The following is a 13,588-nucleotide window of genomic DNA, read 5'->3' as shown; positions in this document are numbered from 1 at the left end:
TAAAAACAAGTCTAAAGCATATTTATTGCTGCAACAATTTCACAAAATATCAAAACACATCACAATAGAACTTATTTCATCTTATGCTATTGTGTCAAATATATTGTTTGCCACACCACTGTGCAGAACACTTGCACTGCATTCCTGTACTTGTTCTTCAGCAATACAATGAGCCTGAGGTTGCAGTTTGCATCTTCGTTTGCTTGCAACTGACAGAAATTTAGTATTTGCTACACACACAAATGTGAAGTTCTGTGCATTTATGCACAAACGCTACATCGAATTTAACGTACAAAATGACATGTGCATTGCATTAATGTTACTTTAAGATCTGTAGATTTTGCTTCATTTGGTAAACAAGTCTAGTGGTACAAAATGTACATATGAGGACCAATTCTGAGATCTGGCCAAATTGCAATCAGACGTGATCCAGATGAAGTGGTAAAAGGGACCTTGTCACTCATTTCCCATCGCACTGATCAAACCCTTAGAATAACCCAAGTACTATTTTAACGCAACCATCCATCAACTGCACTCCACAAGCTCAACACAACTGTTAATGTGCTATGCCTATGGGTTTGTAAGGGTTGAGCGCAAACAGATGCAGTGTCAACATACGAGTGCACTACACGTTGCCCGCAGCAATGAGATCATCACCATCCCAGCAATGCCACCAGCAACAAAAACCCAACTGCGTGCAACTGTGTGAGAGACGATTGGCCATGTTGGCTCAAGTCTTGTGGAATCCGGCTCTGGTGCAGTGCTGCACAAAACTCGCGACACAGACATTTACCTAAGCTTGGGATGTATGTACAAAGCGCAGGATACAAGAGTATCCTCAAAGATAACGTGGGCAGACATTCAATGCCCTGCATACAAATGGGGATTTATTTGCAGACCCCTCAAAATTTTTACGTTTAAAAAAAATTAAAATCACACTCGAAACTCACTTGAACAGAATACAATGCAATGCAGACCAATTGTTTGTCACGTGTGCACGCTGTGTGGAAATGTCACGTGCCAGAGTCCCAGTTAAGAACTATACTGCACAGCATCTAATGGTAGCACTGGATTGTGCGTTGCAGAAATCGCTCGTTGATTTTCGGCAGTTTCGGTGGGTTTTTTTCTCCAACTTTCCTTTGTATTTTCATCATGTAAAAAGTAAGTTAAATACAAGTACAGGCTGTAAATGTCCTCAATTTGGCCACGATGGAAATAGCAGGGTTTTCTTGAAAAAAAAACCCAGATATTTCTGGGGCACCCATTCCTTTAATTTTATAGTATTTCTTGGACACACCTTAGCATAAAAAATTGCCCAGAAAGCACAATGGCTCAGCACTAGACAATACCACAGTGGCAGACCTCTATAAAGGTGTGAACACAGGGAGTTCCATAAGCACAAGGAAATGTTTCTCCCACAGGGGTTGACTTTGTTCTCCGGTATAAATATGGGTGTTTTGGTTCGGCACCCAACAGAATCAGGAAACGCACTGAGGAACACGACTGTCACCAATCTGACTCTTTTTTTACTTACACGCATTCATATGCTCTACTTTCCTGTGGCCAAATTACCATGTTGCCGACAGACAACTGCGTTATCACCACTGGACCACGTGCACCAGTCAGCCAAACCCCCGCTAGGAGCGACGGCTACAGTTTTTTCCACAATTACGTCATCCACCAATCTCCGCAGATCATGCGTCAGCCCCATTCTCCACAGGCTCTTCCGCTTCCGGTTTCGTCTCCTCTTCGAGTTTCTGTTCCACAGAAAATAAGACGTTAGTAAAACAAAGCCTTGGGCCAATACTTGATTTTCGCTCAGCTCACAAAGCATCATGGTCTCTTTAATGCTGTCAAAGCGAACCGTAAGTACTTGCGTCCCATCAAATTTTGCTCTGTGTCTCGTGATTATCATACAATTGCGGTTCTTATTTTGCAAAGGTGCAAAATGAAGAAACCCAAATATGTAATGTGTAATATGAACTGGCATCCATTGCCTCAATATGGCCGAAACCCACGATACACCACACATGATGCAGCTGCAGTGCCAAGTTTTTACACCTTGTCTCGAAAGTTATGGCAGTGATGTCACGATTCACGTCATGAGGGCGCTTTTGCGGCGCTGCTTAGTCATGTGTGATGACCCACAGCCTAGGTAAAAAACACATCTAGGAGCACGTATGGTGTTTGTGTTGTATTTTCTTTGCATATAATGAATTGGGCTTTCACAGACGCTCAGACAGCAAGGAAACGTGGCGATAATGAGCTCACCTCCTTGACAGCGCCAGTGATGCCGGCCAGCAGGTTGGAGAGGCCAGATGAGGTGCTCTGCAGCAGCTTGGTGAAGGCGCTGTGGCGCTGCTCTAGGCTCCGCAGCTTGTCCTCCACCCCGCTCAAACGGCTGTTTGTCTCCTTCAGCTCCAGCGACAGCGCCAGGTTCGTGTCACCGGTGGCACTCATGCTGGCGTTGAGCTCCTCTGCACAAGAAATTGCCAAAAGCGGGACGTTTCGGAAGTTTAAACGGAGTCCTTTATGTGCCAGACCTTGCCCTCGTGGAACTATGGCAGAGAGGGCAACTCATAATTGTGAAGTTGTAAGTTTTAATCCCAGCCTTCAACTCGCTTGCTCAAGCATCATTGAGGGGTCCATAAAATTATCCATTTGTGGAAAGTCAGCAGAGGTTGTACTATGACTTGAATTTCAAGACACATTTACTCATTTAAAAAAAAATATATATGTACGTAAAAATGTCCTGCATGGGATACCTACTTGTTATCATCCACCTTGCTAATCCTACAAAAACCAATATCACACACACACACACTTTGAGGAAATGCCAAATGCTTACCCATCTTCAGCTGTAGAGCCTGATACTGGCACTCCAGGTCATCGCGCGCTCGCTCGCTCCGCTCCAGCTTTTGCAGGAGGCTGCCCACGTCCACCAGCGCCCCCTGATAGGTGACCATGCTGGACTGAATATCCGCGTCGCCAGGCTTCCTCTTTGCCGCCACTCTGCTGAGCGTGAAGGGCAGCATAGGCCTGTTTCCTGCGTCGTGGCCATACACACATGGCACGGGCAAGGTCACACGTCGCTATCGCGGCCGTCATCCAGCAGCAGACTGACAAAAGGGACCGTAACATGAGCACTTAGAGACATTTTAAGACACCGCAGGTCCGCTGTAGCAGTGGGGTGTGGTCAGACTCGGACAGCCTCCCCCCCCCCCACCTTGCGCGAGAATTTCCTCCAACGTGGAGCTTTGTTCGTGCCGCGTCTCGCTCACCGACTCTCCCTCCAAGGCGTCCGTCAGCTTGCGATAGTTACACACGTCGCGTACCATCACTTTGGACAGCAGCTTCTTGATCTGCAATGCAGACGAAACGTCAACACCGTCACTGCCGCCCCCCAAGTGGGAAGTGCGATCCACGACAATGAATATTCGGCAATATTTTCAGGACCGCTCCTTGATATCATTCAGACCATCCACGTTTAAATTATTGTGGCGGAGGATGCACGAGATGGGTACATGGGCACATTGTCATGCAAGCCATTAGGTAACACAGTTTTTAATTTGTAATTACACCTGCAGGTCATGGGGGGTTATTTAACCATATTTTACCATGCTGGTCAGTGTGAATTAAAAACCCAGAGCATTGACTTGAGAGCAAGGACGTACAGTAAAACAAGGTCGTTAGGCTGCACTGCCCTCTGCTGCCCATTATGTTATGACAGCCTTTAAGACTTGTCATGAAAGGTGGTAAGCTATACAAGTACTATCCATGCTCAAACCAGCTTAACTTCCGGGAAATTACATTAGGCACATTCCGGGCGATTTGGTGAAAGGCTCATTCGTCATAGCAAATGGGTCACTACATGTATACAGAGGCACGTTACGGGAAGGCACAAATTAGCCACGAGTCGTGCAGTGCATTCACTTTGGGGACGGCAGGTCTCTCTATTCGTACTTGCGCTCGTGACATGTGCAGACCCAGCGTGTACAGGATTTCCTCCAAGTCCTTCTCCTGCAGGTAGCCCGTGTGGCTCTGGTCAAAGTATCCGAAAGCGAGCAGGAGGTCTCGGTATACAGTGACCTTCTTCTCCTGCCAGGCCAGCACACAGAAGCGAGGCGTGTGAACACCCGCCAATCAAAAGAGAGAAACATAACATTGACTTAAAGCTTTCGTGACTGCAGGAATTCCTATTATTGGGTCTTTTGGTAAAGTCATGTAGATAGGTTCAAAGAAAATAAAAAAACAAAACTACGACGTTTTGATCGCAACACAAGCGTTCGTCGTCAGGAAGATGACGAATGCTTGTGTTGCGATCGAAACGATGGAAACGTCGTAGTTTTTTGTTATTTTTTGTTATTTTCTTTGAACCTATCTACCTGACTTTACCGAAAGACCCAAAGAATATGAATAAACATAACATTGTCGACGTGAAGGGGCTTTGGGTTAAAACGTACCTCATATTAGTACGGTTGGCTATGTAGGGTACGAAACAAGTTAAACATACATACATACGTAACAAACCACCACGGATCTGTGTTCCCAGGCTGCCCGCCGTGAGTTTAAGGCTGTCAGTGATAATAATGTTCACGCATCTTTCAGAGGTATGCTAAAGACAATTTTAATGGCACGCCTGTAGGAGGGTTGCATTCCAACAGTTTTCACACCACAGCGACTTTGATGGAATGCTACTGGCGGCAATCCTGAAGTAAAGAAATGTTTTCAACAATGAAGCTTCAAACTAAGACAACCTAGGAAAGAAGCTACGTGAGATATCTGCTTCATGGGGGGCTGCCTTCCTTGAAGCCACACTCCAGTGTCTCTACGGCTGCAGTGCCTTCTGGTTTTCAATTCAATAGAGTTCTAAAGAACTTAACCGAACCCATGATTGATATAATGCTTAAATAGGCCTTTTTCAGTGTTTTCAGCTGTTAAGCAGTTAAAGATGTCAAGCTCTCTGTGAAACGTGTAGAATTCTGGTATACGAGGACTGAAGTTGTGCACCCCTACTTTAAGTTCCCAAGTGATAATTATGAAGTTTCACAGTGAACATTTTAAATCACAACTACCTTTTCTTTCACAGTTTTTTCTTTGGCTTTCCGGTCTCCTTTTTTGTCATCTTTTTTGTCATCTGCAATTCAACAAAACAGCAGGCAGCATAAATTCGTAACACATATTGTAGCTGTGTTCTGCGACTTGTGATATTTTGGAATATGCTTACATTTTTTAAACCTTGCTTGCAGGAACAAGATAAGCACTTTTTAGCATAATTTGACCAAACAGCATGTGTATATTGTAGAAATCCATAGCATTGCATGTAGGTGTTCCCACCAGTTTTTGTGGCCGTGGATGAACTCACCCTCTTTATCATCGTCGTCATCTTCCTCGTCGGCCGAGTTAGAAGCCTCCTCTTCCCTCGACTCGGAGTCCTTGTCCTCCTCCTCCTCCTCTGCCTTGAGCTGCCCCTCGCTCTCCTCTGCCTTCATGTACAAACAGAACATTATCAGCATCATTGTCGCCATCACCGAACATCACCAAAAACCGTCGCCCACATACCCTGTTCCACCCGAGTAAGAATTGTGCGGTGACTAACACAGGACATGTATGGTGCTTTGTCAATGACACAGTTGAAATGCAGCGACTAGTTTATGAGATTGGTGGGGGAAATGAGATGCCAGTCAGAATCATTATAGCAAGTAAGTGTCCAACAGGCAAGCGGTATAGTGAAGTGTTATTCACACCCTCTGGTTTCCAATGTAAACATATAGACCTTTTTTTTCAATCCACTGCTGGATGATGGCCTTCACACGCCGTGCTGGTCGTGGCGGTTATGTGAACATACTTCAACACGGTGGTCAGTCGCGGGATGGTGAATGTGGGAATCACTGATGTTGAAACATTTCTGCATTGCCCTCTGCTGCGCAAAATGTATAAATGTAAGAAAACTTTACATCCCGAATTATAATCCATCTGAAAATTCATCTCTAATATACAGGTGAGGATTTTTCTTGGATACACATCATATTATGCTCTACTAATAAATATTAAGGCACACAAAAAAATGCAACCAAGTTAAAAGCACTCTTTGGTTCTTTCGGTAAAGTCCTGTAGATAGAAAATGAATAGATCACGACGTTTCGATCGCAACACAGCGACCGTCTTTACCGAAAGAACCAAAGAGTATGGATTCCTGCAGTCACGAAAGCTTAAAATCAAGTTAAAATCAGAAAATAAAAGGATTACTTTTTCATCTTTCTCGTCGTCGGTTTTCCGTTTCTTGGCCTTGGGCTCTTCCTGATCTTTGCCCTCGTTTTCCACCTTCTCCTTTTTCACGACAACAACCTTCTCCGTGTCCTTGTCGTCGCTGTCCTTCTTGGCCTCTTTCTTCTCCACCACTTTCTTCTCCACCTCTTTCTTCTCCACCTCTTTCTTCTCCACCTCTTTCTTCTCCACCTCTTTCTTCTCCACCTCTTTCTTCTCCACCTCTTTCTTCTCCACCTCCTTCTTCTTCGAATCCTTTTTGTCAGTCTCTTTCTTATCCCTTTTGTCCTTTTTCTCATCCTTCTTCTCCGGAGCGGCCATCAGCGCCCGGTAGATGCGAAACCCAAAGTCCCTCTGCAGCATTTCATTGAAAAGCTCTGCGAAGAGCGACACCTGCGTAGGAGGTAAGGGGGGATGGGCAGTGAAATGTGAGGCAGAGGCGTCAGCTGGACTTGCGCTGCAATGTGAAGTACGTGAAAGCTGGACACAAGCACACATTATCGAAGTAACACATCCTAAAATTAGTGAAAGTAATTTACTTCTGTTTACACGGATTCAACGAGAGGTTTATGTGTGTGGTTTTGGCTTTAAGTGGGGCATGAGCCGGGTACCTCAAATGAGTGCTCCTTGTTATCCTCGATTCGGTAGTCGAGCAGCACGCTGAGCGACATGACGCTGCAGTCGAACTTTCCGCTCTTGGCAGTGCGGTTGGGGTGCACGATGATGGAAGGCATCTCGGGCAGCGTGTAACGCCGCTCTTTGCGCAGGCGTTCGTTCTCCTCCTGCCGCTTCTTCTCCTCGTCCTGAGACAAAGCGGTTATACGGTCGAATTTAGTTGCTGAGTTTATCCAGCCAGGTGGTGGGGGTGAATTTTGACTTAAAACTTTCATGACTGCAGGAATTCATATTCTTCTTTCGGTAAAGTCACGTAGATAGAAAAATAATAATAAAAACACTAATGTAGACTGTAGCCTGGTTCTTAATCGGAGTGAGTGTACTGGCAATCTATAATGTGGACTGTAGCCTGGTTATTAAGCTGGGTGAGTGTACTGGCATCTATAATGTGGACTGTAGCCTGGTTCTTAACCTTGGTGTACTGGCAGTCTATAATGTAGACTGTAGGCAGGTTTTAAGCTGGTGAGCAGATTGGCAGTCTATAATATAGACTGTAGCAATGGTTATTAAATTGAGTGAACGTACTGGCAGTCTATAATACAGACTGTATACTGGTTCTTAACCTGAGTGAGCGCACTGGCAGTCTATAATGGAGAGTTATTCTGGTTCTTTCAGTAACAAAAATAAAAAAACAAAAACCACGACGTTTCGATCGCAACACAAGCGGTCGTCATCAGGAACAGGGGGGTTTAGCCTCTGAAGGCAAACTGTTTATAAAGGTTTAGAGAGGGGCGGGGCAGCTAATGTTAATGTAGGAGAAAAGCCGACACCGACAGTAGGCCAACACCAATCAAAGCAATGCACCTCTCTCCACACACCCACACTGCTGATGGTGGAGGTTGACAAGAAAACACAAATCAAGACATGACCCAAAGTGGTTTATGACATCTTTCAAATGATTGCTGAGTTTATAACCATCCTCTCGGTTTAAATTGTCTGTGTCTGAAAAAATGGATGGCTTCATGAACGAATCTTTCATGATAGCCAGTAGGCTTGCAAAGTACCATCGTCTTAGAGAAATCAATTTCGCGCGAGCCAGCTGCATTAAAACAATGATCAGCCATGGCAGAAGTATTGGTTCTACAGTTTCAAATCTGCCTTATGCTCACGAACACGGTCCGAGGTATAGTTTCCCCAATGTAACTGCTGCCGCAGATACAGCTTAGTTTGTAGACGCCGGGATATTGCATGTCAGGAATATTGTCCTCCACAAATGGGATCAGATCACGAATTTGATGTACTGTGTTAAATCAAAACCATCACCTTGCCATACATAGCAGGAGTAACCAAAAAGATTTCCAAAATCATGAACAAACACATTATAGACTGCCAATACGCTCACCAGCTTAAAACCAGGCTACAGTCTATATTATAGACTGCCAGTACACTCACCGAGGTTAAGAACCAGGCTACAGTCTACATTATAGACTGCCAGTACACTCACCCAGCTTAACATTGCTATAGTCTACATTGTAGACTGCCAGTACACTCACCAAACTTAATAACCAGGCTACAGTCCACATTATAGATTGCCAGTACACTCACTCCGATTAAGAACCAGACTACAGTGTACATTTTTATTACTTTTATTCATTTTTTTATCTACGTGACTTTACCGAAAGAACCAACAAATAGGTGGTGGGGTGGTTAGAGAACCCGTCTCTCATTCAGGTCACAAGTTTAAATCCCTGAAGGGTGCCGACCAGGACTATTATCAGGTAGTTGTTACTTGCCTACTCATTTGGAAAAAAATTTGAATCATTCGATGGTAAATAAAACACAAAAAGAGTGTGTAATGCATCGATGAACGTTCATTGCAACGAGTGCCACCACCTCTTCGGTCTCCTCGGCGGGCTTCTTCTCCTCCTCCACCTCCTCAGCCTCGGCCTTCTCACTCGCCTCCTGCTCCTCCACCTCCAACTCCTGCTTCAGCTGTTTGATTAGCCGCGCCACCAGCTGCGACTTGAGACCCTTGGCGTTCATGCTCCTCACCTCTAGCTCCTTGCGCAGAGAACTCACCTGCCGGAGTGAGCATGGGCACGGCGCAGGATCACACACATACACACAGGTTCACAAGTGAATCATTGCATACGATATGGCCCAGTAGTTGTGCAGCCCTTTGTAAATCCACTGCCCGATGAGGGTGTCTTTCCACCACGTGCAGGTTGTGGCGGTTGACCATTCTGGTCAGGATGGGTTGGCGAAGAGAAAATAGATGTGTTGGCATAGAATTACAGATGTTTTATACTACTAACTGCTTACCAGCACGTAGCCCGGCAACAACTATCCCATGACAGATATGCATACTGAAGACAATTTAAATATGATGATCAAAACACCAAAGTTTGAAAATGTGTGATGCAAGCAAAGACAATGAAGAGCGTGCGAGCCGCAAGGTCAAAAAACCATCAGGACCCTAAGCTGTTGATGTCACCAAACGCCTCCATCTATTACTTTCTGTTTCTAGACGCCACAGCCATTGCAGCATCAACCCAAGTCTGTTCTGGCAGTGTAAACAACGGTGAAGTAAACATCCACTTGGTCTTACCTTCATCGTCTTGGGATCCAGCTTAGAGTGGTGCGTCGGAGTCGTGAGTTTACCATTTTCATCCTTTTCTTCATCATCCTGTCCAAACAGATTGGAGAAACGCTAAATTAGTCACACGTAGCAAAGGCACGTCCTCCCATGCAAGCTGCCTTCAAACCTTCCACCAACAGCGCTTGCTCTCGTTAGAGCAGTTTGGAAAAGATATACTTCCTTCTGCTTAAGACATTCCTGTGGTGCTTTAGACACAGTCCGAGATGCCCCTAAGTGAATGGACACATGAGCTCTGATGCAACAAGTCAATCACAAGAGAAATCTGCAAATCACAAAAGCATTTCATCAGTTTTGGGGTATACAGGGCAAGGGCTTCGGTAGGGGGTATAGATGGGACAAGACACGGGGAGGGCAAGGGTAGGGAGAAGCTTTGACAGTTCCTACCTACAAAAGCACGCTATTCACTATGAATTTTGATAAACTTACTGTGTTTTTTAGTTGATGGATTAGAACTGTAAACTTCATACGAGAACATAATAAGTATGGAAACGGCATAGAAATCCAGCTGTAAGATTACCCTTGTTTGTACATGGTCTGGAGCTCTCCGATCACATCATTACTATTATACCCACGGCCAACAAAGTGTGGCCGTATTTTCACGAAAGACTACGACGTTAGTGTATTAAAAATCTTACTTCCAACAGTGGATAGGCTTTGGAGATACAAGGACACACTCAGGGTTTCTTTTTTCTTAAAAAATTTGGCTCCAGGCACTCCATGCGTCTCCCAATTGGAAACGTTCAGATGAGGCACGAACTGCACCAACGGGGGACATCACGCTAACGAAAAAGCCACGAGAGTTGGAGCACCGATCCAAACAGGCCGCGCATCTTCTCGGCGGCGACACTGAAAAGTAGATCTCCTCCAGCTGGCGTCGAGCGGCAACCGCGACAACACAAAGGAAATGATTTTGCAAGAGGACGTGTAGAACGCTACACTGGTGACGTTGGCTCAGCGAGTACATTTTGGCCAACATCATCTTCCCGTAGTCCACCAACACCACCAACAACAATTCAACGGCAACAACAACACACAGAGACATGTGTAGCCTAAACGGTATAGGAAGCGGGAAGGGGGTTCCGGGGTTGAGGGGGGGCAGGGAGCGGGCGGTGGAAGTAGAATGAAGGGTCGGGGTAATGGGGGAGAGCGTAAGAATGACGGGAGCTAGGGCATAAGGGCAGGCGGGTGGGCGAGTGGGATTGGTTTCAGTGCCTGTTCTCCGTCCACCTCCTTGTTCGCGGCCTGCGATTTGCCCGTCAGCTGCTGCTTGTAGCCTCGCGAGAGCGCCTCCCACTCCAAACGGGTGGGGGTGCAGTGCCAAACATCCGGGAGAAAAATAACCACAGTCTCCACGCGAGCCGCCACCTTCCGCCCTTTGTGCAGCTCCTCCGGGCGGTGGTAGCGGATCTCTGCGAAACGGTACCTGCCGCCCCCGTAAAGGGGCGCACCACCGGAAAAGGAAAGACCTGTCAGGACCTTTCTTATTAATGCTATTAATATCATCTTCATCGTCAACATCGTCATATCTTATATATATAAAAAAAAAATCGCTTACCACTTTCACAAATAAGACAGGATAATTCTGAACGGGCCTCAGTCACCGATACAAGTGTAGGCTTATTGATGGGATTTGTCAGTGAATGGGTGCAAAGGAAGAATGAATTTCGACCATGGACAGTTGACGAGTGCACAAGACGTGGGACGCGACACTCTCACCCTCCCTCCCTAGGCCCTCCCAAGGAAGCACACGCAAATGCACGGGAACGACAGCTGTCACGTGGGGGCACGGCAAGACAAAAACGGACGACAATTGTACACGCAGCGGCACAAGCAGACACCAACGACAGCACGCGCTTTGGACACTTGACAAACGCCGTTAAAAATCGCATGAAGTGCAATGGTCCTTGGATTTGTCTTGAGGGTGGAATAAAGGCACAAAAATGTCACTGTTGGCAGATATTTTGTGGAGTGAAATAAGCAAAGATTAGATATAGATGTGCAATGGAAAAAAATACGTACATGGTTTGTATACTCATTGCTAATTATATAAACATACATACAACTATAACAAGATTATGGATATTAACATGAACGTACATTTAATTTCAGCCAACATCTGCAAACATACAGCTTACAAATGATAGGCGTGTACAACTTTTGTGTTTAAAGTACAAGACATAAATCTTAATTACCCCTTAAAATAACGTGCTAACATTTCGAGTTGTCTCTGGCTTGAGGTCCCATGACTTGTTATTGGGACTTTTCAGCTACAGGATTTGGAAGTTGAAAAGTTTTTAAAAATATTCTTCAACTAATTAATCAATGGAGGACCCCTTTCTGCATATTTTATATTTTTAAATGTCATTTATATATCAAAGAACAGCTTCAATGAGTACCCAAAGACACTTGCATTTGGATGTTTGTGCAAATCCATTTTTAGCATTATTTTGCATGTGGGTAAACCAGGGTACCTGGAAAAATAATCATTGCATACCATAGCGTGCAAAGATCCATAAAGACAGATTCATGAACCCACTCTCTCTACTGTAATATCGTGGCCACCCCACAACCAGTAGGTTTTGGACTTTCCCAAATGTACATGATCTACCAACACTTTCCTACAAAACACTGGATTACAGGCCATGTGCCAATACACCCGCTTCATGAGTTGCATACGAAATTTAATTAACCTCGTTACAAAAACATGTATAAGTTTTCCCAAATTTTTAACCACAAAGTGAATTGTGTTAGGCCCCTGGGCCCTGCTTACCACTGCGTGCAGGTACTCAGGTCGATGCCGGTGAGGGCCCGTGTGCAGCGCACGGCTGTTTTGATGAGCACGGAAGGGTCCATGTCAGGGTTGGGCCCATCCAAGGATGGGGACCACGGGCCTCCGATGGCCATGGCCTCGTCTTTACCCTTTTGTCCGACAAGGAACTGAGACAACGATCGAGGGCGGTCAGTAACCGAGCGGTCACATCACAGGGAACTACTGTATAAATCATGCTGTGCAATCATCTCTAACAATGGTGTTCTTCAACACAAATACATTACACCTTTATACCATATTTCAACATCAATGTGGCACATGAAGGTTAGGGTAACAATTGTTAAAATAGCTTAGGCTTGTCATTAAATAACAATAGCTTAAAGCGGGACGTTTCTGGGTGGGTCAGAGGTCAGAGTACCAAAGCTGGTAACACTGAGATCCTGGGTTCAAATCTGGGTAGCCGTCGATGGTTGAATCAGGTTCTCTAGTGAAAAAAAAATATCAAGTTGACTGCCATGCAACAAACAGTACCCTCAAGCAGTGGGTGGAAAATGTGTCACCTAGCGTGGATCCAGAAGTTACTCAATATATCATAGGCAGTTCTGAAATAGATCCTTCCATGGAACACTCGAACACAGAGGGCTGCACTGCTCTGTGAATGTTCCTCCCGGATTCTTAATCTCATGAAATTAAGGTGATGGATAGCACAATTGGGATTACAATGGAGAAAAATAAACAGATTAAGGCAAGGTATTACCTTGATAAGCCGTGCCGGATGTTGGAAAGTCTCCTTGGCTTCATCTAAGACCTCAGCCAGAACACAGGACTTCTGATAAATCTCGTCCAGAGATGGGCTGGCCATGAGCATCACCTGAAAACAACGAATGCACCAGACAAGACCATGTATGTTTAACACGTAGGCTTTCGCGACCAATATTATTAATAATAAAGATTTTTGGGTTAGATCGCGTAAGTATAAATGTGTCAAAACCCTCCACCACCCGATACAGCCAATCAGTAAGGTATTTGTCACGTAAACAAAATGCCAAACAGTTACAATCTGAGTACTCAACCTATCTACGTGAAGAGTAGATAGGTTAAAACCTATCTCCGTGACTTTACCGAAAGACCCAAAGAATCCTAACTATTTGGCGTTTATTTACGTGACAAATCCCTTACCGATTGGCCGTGTTGGGTGGTGGAGGGTTTCGACACATTTATACTTACGCGATGTAACCCAAAAACCTTTATTATGAAGACCATGTATGTACTCATAT

At 45.1% G+C, this 13,588-nt stretch overlaps 1 protein-coding gene across 6 annotated transcripts in view; it reads right to left on the bottom strand.

The window, feature by feature from the left end:
• CCAR1 (cell division cycle and apoptosis regulator 1) overlaps positions 1-13,588 on the bottom strand; it is a 35,849-nt gene continuing 22,261 nt past the window's right edge. For 5 of the 6 annotated variants that reach the window (XM_061571460.1, XM_061571466.1, XM_061571464.1 and 2 more), the window contains 14 exons: positions 13,069-13,182; positions 12,312-12,478; positions 10,754-10,964; positions 9,491-9,568; positions 8,776-8,961; positions 6,879-7,070; positions 6,250-6,660; positions 5,366-5,486; positions 5,076-5,137; positions 3,964-4,098; positions 3,227-3,362; positions 2,849-3,046; positions 2,272-2,477; positions 1-1,757 (listed from right to left, as the gene is read on the bottom strand). In XM_061571460.1, coding sequence (XP_061427444.1) covers positions 1,695-1,757; positions 2,272-2,477; positions 2,849-3,046; positions 3,227-3,362; positions 3,964-4,098; positions 5,076-5,137; positions 5,366-5,486; positions 6,250-6,660; positions 6,879-7,070; positions 8,776-8,961; positions 9,491-9,568; positions 10,754-10,964; positions 12,312-12,478; positions 13,069-13,182 — 2,280 coding nt within the window. In that variant the 3' untranslated portion in view covers positions 1-1,694. The remainder of the gene's footprint in view (positions 1,758-2,271; positions 2,478-2,848; positions 3,047-3,226; positions 3,363-3,963; positions 4,099-5,075; positions 5,138-5,365; positions 5,487-6,249; positions 6,661-6,878; positions 7,071-8,775; positions 8,962-9,490; positions 9,569-10,753; positions 10,965-12,311; positions 12,479-13,068; positions 13,183-13,588) is intronic. The other variant, XM_061571465.1, reaches the window with a different exon arrangement.

This window comes from Lethenteron reissneri, chromosome 47, assembly GCF_015708825.2.
Source record: "Lethenteron reissneri isolate LAM-NWPU_2019-01 chromosome 47, ASM1570882v1, whole genome shotgun sequence".
NCBI classification, from domain to species: Eukaryota; Metazoa; Chordata; class Hyperoartia; order Petromyzontiformes; family Petromyzontidae; genus Lethenteron; species Lethenteron reissneri.
Note: the sequence above shows the minus strand (reverse complement) of the source record. Positions and strands in the feature narration are given on the sequence as shown.